Here is an 18,922-nt window from a genome sequence, read left to right as displayed (position 1 = left end):
CACAGACTTTTTTAAAGCCTTTTTTTACTTAACCTTGCCTTCAACAAAGCCAGGAACCAAGGCCTACATGGGTCTACACAGCAGTAAGTACTGCAAGTTGCTATGATAGTCAAGGCCAAAGAAAAGGTCAATATAGCTGAAGCAGAGACTTGTACCTACTATAAAAATCTATGCAACTTCATTAAAAGAGAACTGATGGCATTACAAATCTTCTGTTTTATTAATACTGAAAAGTTACCATCATTTCTGTACAGGTGATCTTTTCTGCATTCTTAAGAGATGCAGAGACGGGTCAAACAGGTTAGAAGGTCAGTCTGGTCCACAGTCTCAAATTAAGTAACTTCACAGTTAGCTCATTTGACTAAGTGGTTTCCAACCAGGGAGGTGAGAGCAGCTTGCAAATGACATGTAGCCCCTGACAGCGGTAAAAGCATGTAAGCTTTACGAGCTCTACCAGCAAGGCACAACATGTCCACTTGAATGTCCCTGCTGCCAGCAGCACCACAGAGAAACACAGAATAAAAGCATCAAGTGCTTCAAGATGGAGACATTAAGTCTGGCTGACCTCCTCCACTTAGCTTCAGCGTCACACCACCACAGATTCCCCAAACCCAAGAAGAGGGAAACACAACCCCAGAAGAGCTGTCCACATACAAAGGAAGGTCACAGACAGCAGGAAGGCAGAAAAGAATATAAATACAGTGAGACAGAGCCTTCTTCAAGAAAGCTGAGAAATGCAAAAAGGTTACAAAGACCTATCATTTAACCCGCAAGGTTTCTAAAACTTCGCCCACCCTCAGAAACTGAGGATGCCAAAATATTTGTACCCTCTAGCAGTTTGTAACATACACTGCATCAGTAGGCAAAAGGCCTGAGAATAATTTGTGCATTCTGAATTGTTCAAATAAGCTTTCAGCAACTCGTTTAACATTACAGTCTAAATTTATTTTAGCCTGTACCCATAGATGTAAGTATGAACACAAAGGTCAACTAATGCTCCCACTAGTGTCCCACAGCATACTGGCAACATTTAAAGGTCTCCCAGAAGGAGCAGCCTTCACTAAAAAGCAGTACACACAGGCACAGGATGTGGCAACTAAAATGGTTACAAGTCCCAGACCCAACATTCACGCAGGGTAAAACTGCAGCACTTAGGACATTCTTTAAAAAAGGTTAGGTTAGCAATGCCGCTGGTTTTTGGCTCTACTTCTCCCATTTAAATCATCTGCAACAGTCTAGTCTCATTTTCTTCCTCTACAGAAAAAAATAATTATCTATAAAAACACCCTATTATAGAAAAATCAAATGAATTTTAGAATTAAGATTACTATTTACAGAGCAGATGGCTACAGTTGGTAATTTATCCTTGAAGAGGGGAAGTTCTCATTGGCAAGGGTGGGTAAAAAGCTGGAAGGGACCAGGAGCTGACCAAACAGCATCTAGGACCTAATTCAAGCCACTGGTTCACATGAAACCTTTAATAGTAGTCATCTTTGTCTACAGGCTGTGTTAGCTTGTCTGCAAAAATGTTATGGGTGACAGCCTCAGAAATCTCAGTAGAGTCGAGAAAAGCAATCTACAGCATGCACCTCATTCACCATGCCAGGTATCTCATCGTAGAAGACTAACAGATTGGTTATGGATGATTTTCCCTTCGATTAGGCTGACTACGCCCAATCACTGTCTTGTCCTGCATGGATTTGGAAACCATTTCCACCAGGATTTTCTTCATCACCCTCCCAGAGTAAGATGTAGCTGATCAACTTCTTCCCTTGATTCTCACTGGAAACAGGAGTGACATTTGCTCTCTTCCATTCACTATTATCTTTCTAAGATAACTGAGGATGGTCTCAAAATGAAATCCAAGCAGCTGCCTCAGCACTTGCTCATCAGGCACCACAGACTTGTGTATGTCCAGTTTGAACGATTCCTAACCCGGACCTCCTCCACCAAAGGTAAATCTTCCTTCAACTTTTTCTCTGGTCTCAAGAGCATGAGATTTCTGAAGCTGGCCTTACTAGTAAAGAATGAGGCAGAAAAAGTTATTGAGTACTTTGGCCTTTTCCATACCAATTGTACCCATTCAGCAGCAGGCTCATATTTTCCCCAGTCTTCCTTTTGATATTCATGTACTTGTAGAATCCTTTCTTGTTGCCCTTCAGGTCCCTTGCCAGACTCAACTCCACATCAGCCTTGGTTTTTCTAACCCCTGTTCTTGCAAGATCAAACAGCAATTCTATACTTCTCTTGTATTACCAATCCCTGCTTCCAAAAGAAATTCCTGATTCCTTTTTATGTCCAAGTTCAATAAGAAGCTCCTTGTTCATCCATTCAGGCCTCCTGTTGCCCTTGCTTGCTTTCCTACTTCTTGGGATGGAGCTTTCTTGAATCTGATCCTTGAATACCAACATGTTTTCCTGTATCCTCTTCTCTCCGGGGCTGTATCTGAACAGAATTCTTCCAAGATGAGGTTCAAGTCTGCTTTCATAAAGTTTGGGCTGCGATCCTGCTTTTAGACATGCTCCATTCACTTAGGATTCTGACCTGCATCATATCAGCTAAATAAGCCAGTAACAACAATTGCACTGAAGTTCTTCCATGCTCAAGGACAGGCTACATATCCAGACATTTACTAAGTACTTAGTGAATGGCACTGATTAAGAAAAGGCTTATTATTTTTCTTTATTCTGAATTAGTTTTTCCCAAAATCCACAATTAGAAGTCTAAAGTCTCTTGATGGTGAAAAGCAAAGTACTAGAATTAATTTGGATAATACTCTCACAGGAAGTGAAGCCTTTGGGACAAGAAATCTCAGATAAAGCTGTATTTCCCTGGTGTTTTTTTGATAAAGAAATACAAAATTCCATTACCATTAGCTGTTTGCAGACTTTTAAAGTTATAGTTATTTGTTCCTAACAGAACAAATGAAGATCAGGATACTTTACAGGAAAAAAACAGCCCTAACAAATAATACCACTCTGGTCTGCTGCTTCTGTCTTCACTTGTTCTAGAAAACCTACTTAGACAAGGTAAGGAGCAAAACATAAAATGTGAAAGCAGCATAACTGAATAAAAGTCTTCCTTTCCCCCAACCTCAAGTTCCAAAATGAGTTAATTCAAGTCTTGAGCTGAAAGAGATGTCACTTTCATTAAATAAATAATCATCTAAAAATGAAATTCTATATTTCATAACTCTCATTCATATTTTACACCACTGTTCTTCAAAACATGCTGTTGCTTAAGCCAAGCAATAATCTGCCTCATAAAAGGAACATAGAAATAGTTGCCATTTCAGTAATCTTCAGAATAAACTTGAGTCACAGGGAACAAATTAGCTTTTTTTCCCCACACGTGTCTTTTGATGTACAAGAATACCTTCTAATACTTTCATATTCAAGACAACAGAACTGGCTGAAATATGGAATCCTTTAGCAAGTATCACCCTACACTTGAAATAAAGTAACAATCACTTGCCCTGGGAACTACTGCTTAAATGACGTTTTCACTGTCATACACCTTCTTTAAGGAAAAGCTCATGTGAATGGTGGTAAGAGAAGCTTCATGGTTCTCGAAGTCCTAAGGAAAGACAGATCAACTGAATTTGCAATGTCAGAAGAGAGGAGCCTTTTGTCTTAGGGAAAGTTAGCCAGTAGATATTATTTTGAGTGTCTAAGAAATAGGACACGCAAAATGGCCTTGGACTGCAAAACTGAACACTTTTTAGTTCAGCAATATACTTCTTGAGCATATTGTAAAGAGTCTTCAGTTTACAGAATTATTAAAATATTCTGAACGCACACCGGTGTCCCTTTCATGGCTTCCAAGGTAGGGTTTGGGTTTGGGGTTGTTTTGCTGCTGGAGAGGGTAGGGGTGGGTTGAATGTCAAGAGAACTACTCATGACATTTTTTAAATGGCCTCTTTCCAGGCTGAAAATCTTGATTTAATCAGTAAACATTACCCTCTTTGTCACCTATCTAAGCCTTTAAATACAAGATAAGCTACTGATGCATTAATTAGAAATCTGCTTCTCTGTATGCAAAATGCATTTGATTCTGGCTTGTTTCTATATGACAAAAAGTTTGTATTTCTTTTTCAACTATTTCAGCTTTACCTTTTTCACATTTCTAATATTTGACCAACCTGAAATTTCACTGAGGCAAATGGTGATTTGCTCCATTAGCTCAGGTTACAGAGTTTCACAATAATGTCTGAAGAAGAGTAAAGTATAATCCAAGAATTACCAAATGAACCATTGAAAGTAATCAAGTAACTTACACAAGAGAAATCAAAATTCACAGGCTGTACTGGGCTTTGTACAAAGCTTTACTAATTTTAAAAAATAGTTTAAAAAAAAAAAAAGAAAAACAAGACCAAAATAGTTATGTATCATCAACTTTAAATAATTGGACACTCTCTACTTCCTTACATTGTTGTGTCCAGGTATGACAGAACCAGCTTCATACCACACCACTGTCATGACAACAGGAAAGTTTCCTTCAGACTATTCCATACATTATCTGCATAGGAGCACAATTAAAACAAAGAACAACAATCCAAGAAACAAAAACCCCTCAATGCTGTCAAAACCGATTTTATAGCAGCAAGAATATAACCTAGTACTGATGTTAAAAGGGGATTTCTTATTTCCTCCAAAGGCAGAAAGGTCACTGGGTAAATCCTGTGTAAAGTGACTGACAGCAATGCAGCCACCTCTGAAATCCACAAGTGACCTTGACCTTACAGTGATAAGCACTTTAAAAGGATAGCATTTTATCTGTTAAGTCTCTTCATACAGAATTATCGTGGACACTACACTGAACACAATACAGTGGTTTGTTCAGTTCATGGACATCATGCGTTTCTAATGCCTCAAATTGCATTGCACACCTGAATGCTGTGTTTCAATGTAACACTGCTAGATTATAAAAAGCTTTAGGCACAATCCTAACATACATTTCAACAGCTGGCAGCACAGCAACAACATTAAGACAAGGTAAATATTTAATCAAGCAAGTGAACTTCTTTTGCAATGCAACAAATTCTTGCAAAATTTTACTTGGTACCAGCATTTTGACAGTAATGCACATTTTCAGATATAAAATAAAACATTTAAAGATCAAATTCTACCTTCATACACAAACACTTAATTTTTACCAAATTTGAAGAAATGATAGGCAGTAATGTGTTTCAAAGTGCGAAATTTCTGAATCAATTTTTTCTCCTAAGACACATGCAATAAAAATACAATTAAAGTTGGTTTTTATTTTGCTATGACATTTCTCTGTACTTAGCAAAACAAATAAGAAATGAGGAGAACAAACTGTTCTCGGGTGCTAAAGAAGAACAAGCTGCCATTAGTCTGAAACAAATTACATTTTTAGCAAGTGGACTTGTAATGGTAGCTGTAATCTTTCAGAACCTTTTTCCTTCAAGTCATTTTAAAAATATTCCTTTTTAAAATAAGACTTCATTTAAAAGTTCACATTTATTTCCCTCTCAACATATCAAAGCAGAAGAAACAAATTATACCAGAAAGAGGCCCTACTATTACCCGGAAAGAACACTCCTTTCCACCAAAAAGAAAATTACGACTTAGAAAGCATTTTAAAAAAAGCTCACATCTGAATAAACTTTCATGCTTGCATACTTTATAGAAAACATTTAGATATTATGTTACTTAATGCGAGGAAAATAAAATATCTGTTGAGTAATAATGTCAGTAAAAATACTTTCATTTATATACACTTACTGCAATCTCTCTACAGGCCGACATGGAAATCCCTGTACCTTCAATTTGCTTCAGTGCATACTCCTTTTCATCTTTTCTGTACACACACATACACAAAAAGAAAAAAAAAAGAGAAGAGTATGTTTAGCTCTAACTTATATTACACCCATCAATACAAGTTTAATGAAATATTTTAATTTCATCTGGATCAAGAAGCTGAAAAGCCAATCTGCTTTTATGCATAAATTATACTTTGAAAATAAAAGCAAGTTTTCTTTTAACAAAGACTTTATAAATCCCAAACCAAAATTTCTGTGTAAAGAAACTTTGTTAATCTGTATCTATTTCTCTCTGAAAACAGAGATAATATCTGCAAATAACTGCAAATATATCTACAGAGAATTTTGGAGGATTCTTCCTGAAATTCCAGGATAGTGCCTACTACTGTGAAAACACCACACTAGTATCCCATGCCTGGAAAATTCCCAAGCAGATAAAGTGTTCCACTGTGTTTTGGAATTTGGTGCAAGAATGATTTCTAAGGAAGCAAGACCAAGCATGTTTAGGCTACAGGCTTGAAGGGCCTCTTTTCCCCAGAGCCTTCTGCAGCTGAAACTAAAGGAATGGTTTACTTTAAGGTGATATAAATTATTTTGGAACTGGCAAAGATAAATACATTCTCATTCTGCACAGATAAGTTTTCTACAGAGAAATGGGAAGGACGGCAACTTACAACAAGCTTTGCAACTACCCCCAAAACATTCACCCATTCAGACATTCAGATGAAAATCTTAACAGCCAACATAAGATTGGATCCTCCTCTTCTAAAATAAACTTTTATTCATCTCTGAAAGTTGAAATGAAATAGCCTCATATCACAGTATTTTGAAACATAACTTACAAATCTGTACTTTGGGTGACAGAGGGACACCACCCAAAACTTTTCCGGGCTAAAGAAAGCCTAAAAAGTTACCATTACTAAAATCAGGCCAAATACTGCATTAACAGCTCATGAGAGCTGTTCACTAAGTATTTCAAGAATACCTTCAGAAGCGGGTGTGTCTGCTTCCTAAGCAGAATTCACCAGGATCTACTGACACGATAATTCAGATTCCTTCTTTTTTCCCTGCTGAGCAGCTTTTTATTTTCATGAATTAGTCATTTAGAAGAGCTCAGCTCAAGATGCAGAACCAAGAAATGCGTAACTTCAGAGGTAATAAGATCATACCTTATCTAAGAGAAATTGCTTTTGATTTCATTAATTAGTCCAAATTTTAAAGAGTAAATAATAACTGCCCATTCCCTCTTATACATGGTTCTGCTATCTACGCAGAAGATTTACATATGCTGCAAAATATTAACTCCATAACTGAGATCACTTACTGAGACCGTGAAGACAAGATTATATTGTCTGCAGAACCAAAATCATCTCTGGACATTTAAAACTGATCATGGCTTTTAAACTATGGTCATGTTAAAGCTATGCAGCACAGAACAATCCCATGCACAACTATCAGCTAGAATCCCAAGGCAATGTAGTCACTACAGCACTGCATCATATACTTCTTCTGGCACATCTGCTTAACTGGGCACAGGATCCCACTGATACAGCTACCCTTGAACTAGTTCTACAGATGCAAAGCATTGCATCCAGTTACTCAGACCTTCACAGACCGAAGGTCACTGTAGAGATCGGGGTTGGCACAAGCTGCCTTCAAGAGCATTGCTCAGCACCACCACCACCACTGCCAGCCCATCATAGCTTGACAGGCAGCCACTCCAGGCAGGCTTTTAAGATGCAAACAAGAAATTACAAAAGATGTTAAAACAAAAACCCAAAAACCAAACAATCCAACAGCTTAAGGTATTATGGCATATGGAAAAAGAAGGCAGACTTACTGAGTTGATAGTTCTAGAACACTAGGTTTTGTGACCAATGAGCAAAAATAGGAATAGCTAAATACTTAGCTAAAATAAATAGGTGTCAAGGATAAAGAACTCCAAAGATATAATATTCTAGATCTGACAAAATTTATTAATTTTCTTTTTTTTACCAACAGCTCTGGAATCATAAACACAGCTTCCTTTAAATACCATTCACTTGCTCTTGCAGAAACGCAAGGCTATATGAATGCTTTTCCAAAGTTAACTGTTCTTATTATGCAAACATAATAGCTGATTAAAGCACTTTCCAAAAGTGGTGTTTCAGCTAACAATATTTCCCATTCAATAGTAATCTCAAGGTATTTTGAGAAAGAAAGAAATATATTCAAAACTTCAATACCAAGTCAGCCAATGCAATCTGATGAAACACACAATTCTGTTATTCAATAAAGTGTCCAAAAAAAAAAAACCAAAACCATAGGTACTTCATTAGCCATTTGCCCACTTGTAAGAATTCAATAAATAATATCAAATGGTGTGTGTGATAGGTAAGTATACTGTTCACTCCCTAAAGACCTATTTTCTTATGAAACACTTGAGATGGGGAAGTTTTTCTATTTCATGTTGACTCTACAAGAAAACTCTAGTGAACTCTGAACACGTTTCAAGAAATTATACAGCATTACACAGCACGAAAATTTTTATAAATCTGTTTCTGACAGATCCTATATCAATACACTTTTTTACTGGAGTGAAGCAAGCATGATTAAGTTTGAAAACCAAATCCAAACAACAACAAATCACATAGCTCCGGTCTGAGGCAAAAGACCAACCATGCTGGCAATAGCCAAGCAGAAGCAAGGTCTCTGTCTGTAACCATTTTCATATGGTCCACAGAAACACTGGCTTGGGAACAGGTCAACTGACATGAAGGTCCTGCTGTGTGGGGGTTTGTCTGAGGGCGGGGAGCAAGTGACACAGACCAAGACCATAGACTACTCTGAGCAAAAAATACAGCAAAGGAGAACTGAAAGGGAACTCCGTACCTTAAAAGGCTGTGACTTAAATTTTATTAAAGCTTTTCAAAACTGATGCAGAAGAACTTGCCTGATAAAACAAGTACCATGTCACACCACCAGACATTGCCCTCCTGAAAACTCCCCATCTCTGTATTTCAGGTTGCTGTAGGCAGCATCCAAATGCAAGGGTCCTCATGCATATCAGTAATTACTGAGAACATCCCTCCATTATAAAAACTTGGTCTTTGAGATTAAGCTTTTCTCCCTCACTAATAAATATCCAATTCTGCAATCCCTAAGGTTAATGTTAACATTTTAATTTGTACAATGCAAAGCAAAACCCTCTCCCTCTTCCCCCAAAAAACTGTACTCAGGGGTTTATGTCCAGCTGCAGTATTCAAAATGGAAAATGAAAATATGATTACTACTTCTTCTGGGTAACACTTTCAGTTGCCATTTTCCAAATACTTTGGAAAGAACAAAGTATCAAATTCACTTGAGAAGAATGCAGTTCAGAAGATTTAGAGTAATTACATTTCAAAGGAGCTAAACTGTCTTAACTATGGCAATTGTACTTCAGAGACCTCCCATCATATGAGAAACTACTTTACAAACAAGTCAGTGGAAAACTAGAAACAACTTGCCCAAGACCATAAGAAAAATAGGAGGATTTGAAAATAGCACATGGTTCAAACTATTGTTTTATCCCTATTATTCAAATTTTAAAACTTTCCATGATGGTTCCTCTTGAATTCACAAATAATTTAACATAAATCCAAACTTCAGAATTAATTATCCACATCAAGGAACTAGCTTGAAAGACTGCAATCACTCTGAAGCTACAACTGTGACTATCACATAAGTTAATACAGATATTATCATTACTGTATATACTAATAATAACTGTCTTAAATTAAGTGCACAATACCCTAATTAAATAATAATTAAAGTGCACATTTTCTTAAACAAAAAGGTGCACCATAAAAACATTCCAACACTTAGCTAAAAAAAAAAAGTAATAGAAAACAACAACAATTCACCCTTGTGACAACGCTAATGGAATTTAAGCATTTGTGACTTTGTAGGACAAAGGCTGGGAACACTATGGAGTTCAGTGTCCTTCACAGTACTGCCTGGAACACAATGTCCATACAGGTATCTGGTTACGCTCCGATCACTTTGTTTAACTGCTGCTAGGCAGCGTAAAGTTAATCACTCAGCAGCAGATCATAGTGAGTTGCAAACTTCCCCCCATCAAGAACAGGCAAAACCATGACATTGAAGCACAACTGGAAGCCAACTGAAAAACTCATCCGGAACATGGCAGCCAAGCCACTAAACTGATCGTGTTCAGCACTGGTTACCTTTTGCAAGCTGCTCACAGATTTAATCCTATACATAGCACATGGCCATAGCCCTTTACAAAGGTAACAGTACCAAAAAATGTGTCTATGACTGACTGGAAAAAGGGACCAAAATCCTTCCCGAAAAGTGATGAATTCTTACACTTTAGTGGTTTTTTATGCATATAGAAACAGTCATTAAGCCAAAAGAACTACAAGATCAAAAAAATTCCCATATGGTGTCACTGAGGTGCATGTTCAACAGACTAGGAAAGTAATTTTCTTTTACTATTATCCTCCAACTGTATCAAGCCTTATCCAGTTAGCAATTCAGCCAGTTCCTTTTCATCCACACAGCAACCAACCACAAATGGTAGAAGCTGTGAATCTGTAGGTTGATCTTAATTTATTTCCAGCCAACAGTATACATGTTGAACTTCAATGCATTTACATTAGTTCATTTTGAGAGACAGATAAGAAACTCAAAATATAAAACAGTTAGGATGGTAAGCAAAAATTTAAAAGAAATCCACCACCACATGAGTTTTTTAAAAGCACTGATAAGATTTTTCTGTTATTAAAAAAATATGCCTTTTCCCCGCTCTGATTTCACTAGACTGGGAGTGAGGAGTAGAGGTCTCTTAATATCAATCTGAGAAGACTGGGGCTATTCCAACACCATTACACATAAGCTAACTATATCCTCTTCCCTTTATTCCAGTAGTTTCTAATTCAGAAAACTGAAGGCAAGTTTTTGTAGAATAGATACCTTCTAATTGTTAACAACAATTACAGACTACTTCACATTACAGCCACAGATAGATCTTTAAGATCTCTGTAATAACAGACCACTGGAAATTTTACTAACCTTAACCTTACTAAAATTTAGCCTTTACCCTATAATAATAAAACTTTGAATTTGTATAGAAAGAGAGCACAACTTTAGTCACTGCCACCCTCACTCCAAATTTATTGATGAAGATTCACAGAGACCTCAATCAGCTGCAGGGTTGCTGCCATTGCTAAAATAAGACTGGCTCCAAAGTATCTTGAGTGACTGAGAACTGTGAATTTCATACAAGTAAATTTATGACAGATTGGGCTAAGTGGACTTGACAGCCTGTTTGTAAAGGTAAAAACTAAAGTCTTCCCATTAAATCTTGAAAGCTATAAAATTATTCTGCTGCTCCAGATAATTTCTTCCAGCATTTGCTGTATTACAGCAGGGGATAGAGCTGTACCTGATTTTATTTTTTTACAGACAGGCTTGATTGCAGATAATGAATAGGCTTAGGAAATACCTCCATTCCAGAAAGGATACTGCATGTGAGGAGTTGCTACCTTAAAACAAGGAACAGCAGCAGCAATGAGGAAAATACCTCTGAAATAAAGATGAATTATGTACCAAGGCCACAGACACAGGGTCCTTTAGATTATGCCAAAAAAGAATCTGCTGTTTGCTTCATAAAATCACATAAGAAGAATACTTGCAAATAACATTAAATGTGAAGAACATTAGCTGTCTGGTTTTGGAATTTTGTAACCATAGGTCCTGAAGTCAGGACTATACAGTCCAGCTTAATTAGCCTTTAGATACAAAAGCTGCAACCCAGATCATGAGTAAGAAGCAAGATCCAAATTCTGTATACGCAGTGTGAGACAGCACATTTGTTACAGTTGGAAAGTTGCGAAGTTGAAAAAACACCCACACAAGAAGGTATAAGGACCAGAATGAAACTTCATGACGTTACCACAAGGCCTAATTTCACTCTGAAACATAAAAAAAAATAATTTAAAAAAATCATAATTTTTTATGGTTTTTTGGGATGAAGACTCTCCATTTACCTCACTTCAGTGTCAGGGGATTAGGATTTCACAAGCTTAGATGCCCTTATTCCAGCCATTAAGATAGTCTTGCTACTTCTCAACAACAAGCAAGGCCTTTAGTCAGCAATCATCATACCTGTTCCTGGGGAAAGGGAGCCATGTTCTGCTTCCTTTAAACTTTAAAACTTCATGTCCCATAGTCAGAATAGGCTTCTCTCACACTCTTTCTGGGGTTTAAGAGCACTTCTTGGACGAAGTTTTATGCTTTTTTTTCCCCTACCACTGAAGTCATGCTGAAGGTAGAATAAATGGCATTCAACTTGTAACAGTCTCTTTGTTGTTCTGAACTGAAGGTCAAATTAAATTTGGCAATTTGTCTACCCCTGTTTCTCATTTGGAGCACGACAGATCTGGGCAAAGGAACAACTGGTTATCTGGTACAATGACTGGTTTTAATCAAAAGATATGAACATAACTTTGAAGTCTACAAGACCCAGGAAAACACGGCAACAACTGATACAGAAACTGTCTCAGAAATAGACACATTTGAAGACACGGGTGACACCCACTCTAAACTGCACTAATGATAATGAACCAAAAGAATGAACATTGCATTTTCCAATATGCAAAGTGTTAAATCTTAGCATGAACCTGTGATAAATCATAGAGTATTAACACAGGTGAGAATTTTCTCTAAACGCCTTTGAATTTGCAAAATTCATGACCCATAAGATAAGAAGCGTCTCCTCAAAACAAGCTACTTGGGAGTCAAACAGTTAATCTCATGCTGCTAGAAATGTCATGCACGAGTGGCCTTTCCATCATCAGATCTCTTCAGGCTCTCAGACCCCACATCATTATCAATGAGGTGGGAGAGTCAAGGAAAATTGCAGTCAAAACAGAATCCCAGCATTACCTGTGTGAATGCTTCCAAGTACTCTAATAAAGACAGCAAAAGAAAGGAGGAACAGAAAGGCAGAAAACCTTCTGGCCACATAAAAAGAATTGATTCTTCCTGCAACTAATGCATGAGAAAACCAGACACATTGCTTCAAAATATAGCTCTGGATGTAGTTTCCATTCCAGCAGATCTAGCTTCTGCCTCCAAGTCAATTGCCTATAACACTTATTTTCACTTAGCTGCAAAAGGAAATCAATGGCATCTTCTACTTAAGTCAGCACAGACTGAACAAAAAAATAATCATACCGCACACAAGGCTCAGTTTATGGGAACACATTTAAAGCCATACTGTCCGAGACTTTCCCCAGTTCATATCTGTGCTCTTATTTAGCCCAGAACCCTTATACTTAAGTGAGCTATCTGACACTGCCAGCACACACAGGAAGCTACAGCCATTGCTTTGCCTATTGAAAAGCCTAACCACAGTGTGGTTTCACCTACCAGATGAACAACTCTAGAACACTCCAGGATCATTAACTTTGTAGAAAACAGATGACAACCAAGACAGAAACATGCAGTTATACAGTGACCTCATCTGAAAATATTTTTTTTAAGATTGCTAATCCTAGGAAAGACAGAAGCAAACATGAATAATGCTCTTCAGAGATCCACTATTACAGTAATCCCAGCTCCTCCAATCTTTCTCACAACCAGAAAAGTCAGTTCTGCTTTTGAATAAAGTAAAATTAAATACATAAAAAACCCCACACCAACCAAAAAACCCAACCTACACTTACAGACACGCATTTTGAAAAGGTCAGTTAACACTATCTCTACAATATTCCTTCCCTTTCAGTCTTATTAGATACACCAATATTTCATAAGCTCTCAAAAAAACCCCACTGCTAAATGAAAGGTTGTGCTCCCACAGAAAAGTCTAAGAAAATATTAATAAAAAAATTCAGATAGAGAAGTTAAGTATCAGTTGATTTAAAGACACTCAGGATTTTGTTAGCAGAAGCTAATCTTTATTTAAAAGATATCTGCACATTTTTCTTCTTGAATCTGTTGAGATAGTGAACTTCACAAGAGGTACAATAATTTCTAATATCATCACAACTAGCATTGTTATCTGTCAGTCACCTAACTTATAGTCAAGTGAACCATGTGAACCAAGCCCTCAGAGCTGGGAGGTCTTTTATAAACCTAAATTATTTAGACAACATGAAACTCATAAGTCAAGTCAAAACAATAAATTTCTTGTATTTGCTACACAAGTAGAAACTGTTCTTCATTTCCTAAAGTCACATATTGAGTCAGCCAATTTATTCTAAAAGCAGTTGTCCTGGACCAGTTTCAGCATTCCTTCAGGCAAACACGCTGTTATTGAAACAAATAAATCTTTTTTAAGTTCTAACACTTTATTTCAGTAAAAAAAGAAAAAGAAACATTGCAGCCTATGTCAGTTCTCAAATGCCACCAAAGGAGCTCGAGAAATGATGTATCTTTGGAAGTAGAATGTAAGAGTTGCCAATCACTTCTGCTAGCAATCCCTTCCCTTCCGATCACACACACAGGCCATTCCTTCTCCTGAACTGAACATAAAGCAGCAGCCAGTACATGCAAACAGAATCTTACTTCACAACATAGAATTCACTAATTAAATGCAAGAGGAGAAAGACTTGGGTCAGAAGACACCTACGCAAATCATGAGCTTGATTAAGGTCACAGAATCATAGAATCAGCTGAGTTGGAAGGGACCTCTGAGATCATCAAGTCCAACCCTTGATCCAACACCACCGTGGTTACTAAACCATGGCACTAAGTGCCACATCCAGCCTCATCCTAAAAGCCTCCAGGGACGGAGAATCCACCACTTCCCTGGGCAGCCCATTCCAATGCCTAATTACCCTTTCTGTAAAGAATTTCTTCCTAATATCTAACCTAAACCTCCCCTGGCACAGCTTAAGACCATGCCCTGTTGTCTTACTGATAGTTGCCTGGGAGAAGCAAAGAAGCCATTTCAGTAGGTATTTTCAAAACATGTAGGGAAATTTAATGTTACTGATAAATCTCTAGTGCAATTTGGTTAGGACGTTCTACAGAAATTCTGGTTACTTGTACAAACATCAGTAGTGTTATGAATCATGGTAATTTCTGGGGCTTGGGGCTTTCGCTGATTTTTTGGTTTCTTTTTAAATCATGCATGATGTGAAAATACCCATGTTGAAAATAAATTTATGAAAGAAACTTCTATATTTCTACCTATAATATAACAGATTAGACTGGATGACCCAGAAATACACTAACATATTAAATTTCTATGTCAAGTAGTTTGCATGAGAAGTATTTAGTTTCTGACCTAGCCCCTGTTCTACCATGCTTTGCCAGGTGGGGGGGCAAAAAGGAATCTCTTTTTCCCCCCCCTCAAGCTCTTACTTCCTTTTCCTGCAGCACTACTAGAAAACTCTTAACCCTCTAGTAACACAAAATTTCTTATCCTCTTCATTTCTTTAAAAAATAAACACCACTAAACTTTGAGAGGTTTTTCTTCACAGCTTATTATTAGCTAATTTATGTATGACTCTTCCTCTGCAAGCTTGGTAAAAATCTTCGTGTCTTCCTCTAAAACACAATCTCTGCTACATGTCATTCACCCCCTTTCTTCCTCAAGCTCCTACCACCACCTTTTCGCTTGCCACAGTAGCAAACAAAACATCAGCTGAATGTAATTTGCTTTCTGAAAGGCAATGATGGGCTGTACAGCTCATTTCTGCACTTAAATTTCAGGGTGAGTAACAGAAGAAAGGACAAAATAGCCATAGGAGAGACCACATGCAGGAGTCTGTGGGAAGCATTAAAAACTACTCGTCACCACTTGCACTATCTCTTGGGCAGGAAGCAAGGCCACGGTATAGTTGCACCAGCAGCTTTCAGTAAGGCATAGTTATGAACTACTAATTATCTCTTCCTAGTTTGGGGACTTTTCTATTACAATGCCTTACAGGCAACTAGTTAGACAGGTTTGGTTTAGTTCTGCTGCTTCTCCTCACACATAGAGAGAGCATTCAGTGGTAATAAGTATTTTCATACAGGCAAATACAGTATTTCGGTCTACTTAGCTTTCGAGAGATTATAGCGAGGCATAAACACCTTCAGCACAAAAACCTTCAGCTGTTTTATACTTTCAAGATAAAGAGTTTCATCAGGGAAAAGAAAAAAGAAAGTGGGAAGCAAACCACAGCTTTTCAGTACCACAACTAATAAGAGATTTTGCTTCAGAGAGGTAATTGTTCAGGATCAAATACATTGCGTTCTGACTTTGGTCAATAATTCTGTGATTTAGCCTCTATCAGGTTTACATTAGTAAACAGCAATTGCAGCTGAACACTTACATTACTTACATTTGAGACGTCAAATAGAGGAAATAAGACATAAATACATAAACTATTATAGACCCTCAATATCTTACAAGTATGAACTCGCATCACTACATAATATTCCAGTTTCACATTCAAGAGAGTATAATCCTTGCCACATCAACGAGTTTCCTCCCTCCTAACACCAAACGTAACTGCAGTACTCATGTCCTCATTCCCCTGTGTTATTGGTGATTTTACCACCAATACTGTTCATTTCTACCATTTAATCAACTTGAATGCAAGTTTCCTCTCCTGACACGTGTCTGCTATTTAAGTTTTTACGCGATTTAAGTTTTACAGAAGAACAATGTGGGGAGAACAGTAAACAAATTAATTGCTATATGAATACTGATTTAAGAGATTGAGTGGATTACTTTTGCTGCTTCTACACTTAAAGTTTTCTAACACTACAGTGATCTGAGTCATAAGTGTGACCGGATTCAACATCTGAACAACATAATGATATTAGCAGAAACTGCAAATACAGCGAGTTGCCCCAGGAGAAATTCTGCTTTTCCAAGGGAGCCATGCCTCACAGCAGGCTATTTTTTTCTCTCTTAATCAATATTTTCCTGACTTCTGCTTCAAACAAATAAGATTCATCAAGTAAAAAAACTAAAACAAAAAAGGTTACACAGCCAGAACCACAAGCAGCATCTCTATGTTAGATTATATACTTGTCTTCGCTATGTAATTCATCCTTCTTTCTCTTCCGATGCCCTGTCTTTCAATTAACAGTTTGGGTAGGAAGGAATTTTAAATATCTAGTTCCCACTGCCCTGCCATGTGCAGAGACACCTTTCACTAGACCAGGGCTCAAAGCCCCATCCAACCTGACCTTGAACACTGTCAAAAATGGGGCACTTGACTTTTATGTGGACTTGGAAGCTGTAAGTTAAGAACTCTGCATCAATGACACTGCACACCAGCATCACTCCAAGGAGGAAAACAGACTCTCCTCCTCAGTTACAAACTTCCAGCACTGAAAAATAGGGCAGAGAGGAAGGAAAGAATATTTCATTTGTCTTCCCCTTCCTATGCCTGTATGCCATATTTTTGGACTTGAGTCACTGTTACCCAATTTCCAAAAGGGGATTCCATATTAGGCAGCCAAAGTGAAGCCTGTTTTATACCAATTGTATTGTTAATGTACCTGCGACTGTCACATAATAAAGTAACCTGCCAAGTTACAAACAGTGGCTTTCTTTTTCTTTTTTTTTAAAAGAGTATATTACTACAGTAGCATTTAAATCTATACACTTTGTTCAGCTGATACATTGTACAGTACAGGGTAGTGCCAAACCTTTCACACTTGCCAAAGAGTAACATGGCAAAAGGGTCTGCCAGGGCAGCACCAGCTACTGAGCAGTCAGTGACCCCGGGAACTGCCCAGGGTACAAATCCTGCCCCTTCTGCTGCCATCATTCTGAAAGCTGATCACTCCATATTTCTGTCATTCCCCCCAAAACAAGATTAAAAAGCACATACTTGCTTTTTGAAAGGTGTTTTGAAATGTACAGGTTAAAATAAAATTACAAATATTTTTTTCTTTCCAAGTAGCTATACAAGTAATATTTTTAATAACCTCTGTTGCCCAAACCCAGGAAGCGAGTCAAAGAAAAATAAAATAACCATAGATTGAGAGAAAGCTGGCTGCTTTAAACTCTTTGTTTAAAGGTAAGCAGAAGCAGCAATAACTAGAACGGTTTTATTCACATGAAGATTTCAGCTTTTGCAAGTGTTGCATCTCCTGTCGCTGCTATAGAATGAGGAACAGAGTGGCCTATTTTCTACTTGACTCATGCATCCCACTATTCCTTGCACTCCTGAGGAACCAACAGTGGTATTTTTTAAGCTTGCTGACTCATGCATATATCCTGCAGGTGAACTGACATCCTGGTGTAGGAACAGAAATACTTTGTAGTAGCCTGGACCCAAAGACTGATCATTCTGAAAGAGTAAAATGAAATAATTCAGCCATATACAACAATCTGCAGAATTTCCAAACCTCGCTTCATCTTCAAAATTGCCCCTTGTATGCAAAGGAGATACAGGAAGTGAAAATAACTACGAACAACACTGTAGCTTAAACTGCGATCAAAGAAGTGGCCAGGAACATAACAAGGAGAGGTAAGGCATGAAACAAAACCACATTTTCCTAACCATAACTGGAAAAACTGCATTCTTTGTTTTACCAGGCAGACATGGGTATGTCCAAAAAAACAGCTAAGAATTTGACATTGACAACAGAATTGCAATCATGAGTGTTATATCACAATTTACACCCTCAAAGCCACTGGGCCAGTTCTAGTGTACACTGAAATAAACCATTAGACAGCTTATATAAATACCTATTTTCTACCCCTTCCAGACTACAAAGATATTAATGAAAGTTTCATAAACCCGGGTGCCTAATTCAGCTAAATGCATAACACAGGAAAGTACCTCTAGACCTCATCAGACCACACAAACACTACTGAAGTAAATAGAAGCTGCAGGTCCTCAATGTCTTTAAAAACTTGTTCCTGCAGTGCATGGAAATGTCACACCGACATTGTTCCAATCTGACTGTCTATTTGAAAAAAAAAAAAAAAATCTTAACTTTCATAGAAATCAGTCAGCTCACTAGAAACGTGTCCAAATGATATTCTACTCCAGGCTGAAAAAGCCAAACTAAGCTGTTACTTTGTCAAAAAACTGCTTTATGCCCAAACCATTAATGGAAATCTAAGCAATGCAACCACTTTTTTTACAAGCATTTTATCAAACAGCTTGCCAAGCTCCATATAAACACATT

General features: G+C 37.5%; 1 protein-coding gene across 2 annotated transcripts in view; it reads right to left on the bottom strand.

Annotated features, from left to right (window-relative positions):
- CDK19 (cyclin dependent kinase 19) overlaps positions 1-18,922 on the bottom strand; it is a 118,815-nt gene that overhangs the window by 96,739 nt on the left and 3,154 nt on the right. For both annotated transcript variants that reach the window (XM_032682370.1, XM_032682369.1), the window contains exon 2: positions 5,751-5,826. In XM_032682370.1, the coding sequence (XP_032538261.1) occupies positions 5,751-5,826 (76 nt within the window). The remainder of the gene's footprint in view (positions 1-5,750; positions 5,827-18,922) is intronic.

This window comes from Chiroxiphia lanceolata, chromosome 3 (assembly GCF_009829145.1).
Source record: "Chiroxiphia lanceolata isolate bChiLan1 chromosome 3, bChiLan1.pri, whole genome shotgun sequence".
NCBI classification, from domain to species: Eukaryota; Metazoa; Chordata; class Aves; order Passeriformes; family Pipridae; genus Chiroxiphia; species Chiroxiphia lanceolata.
Note: the sequence above shows the minus strand (reverse complement) of the source record. Positions and strands in the feature narration are given on the sequence as shown.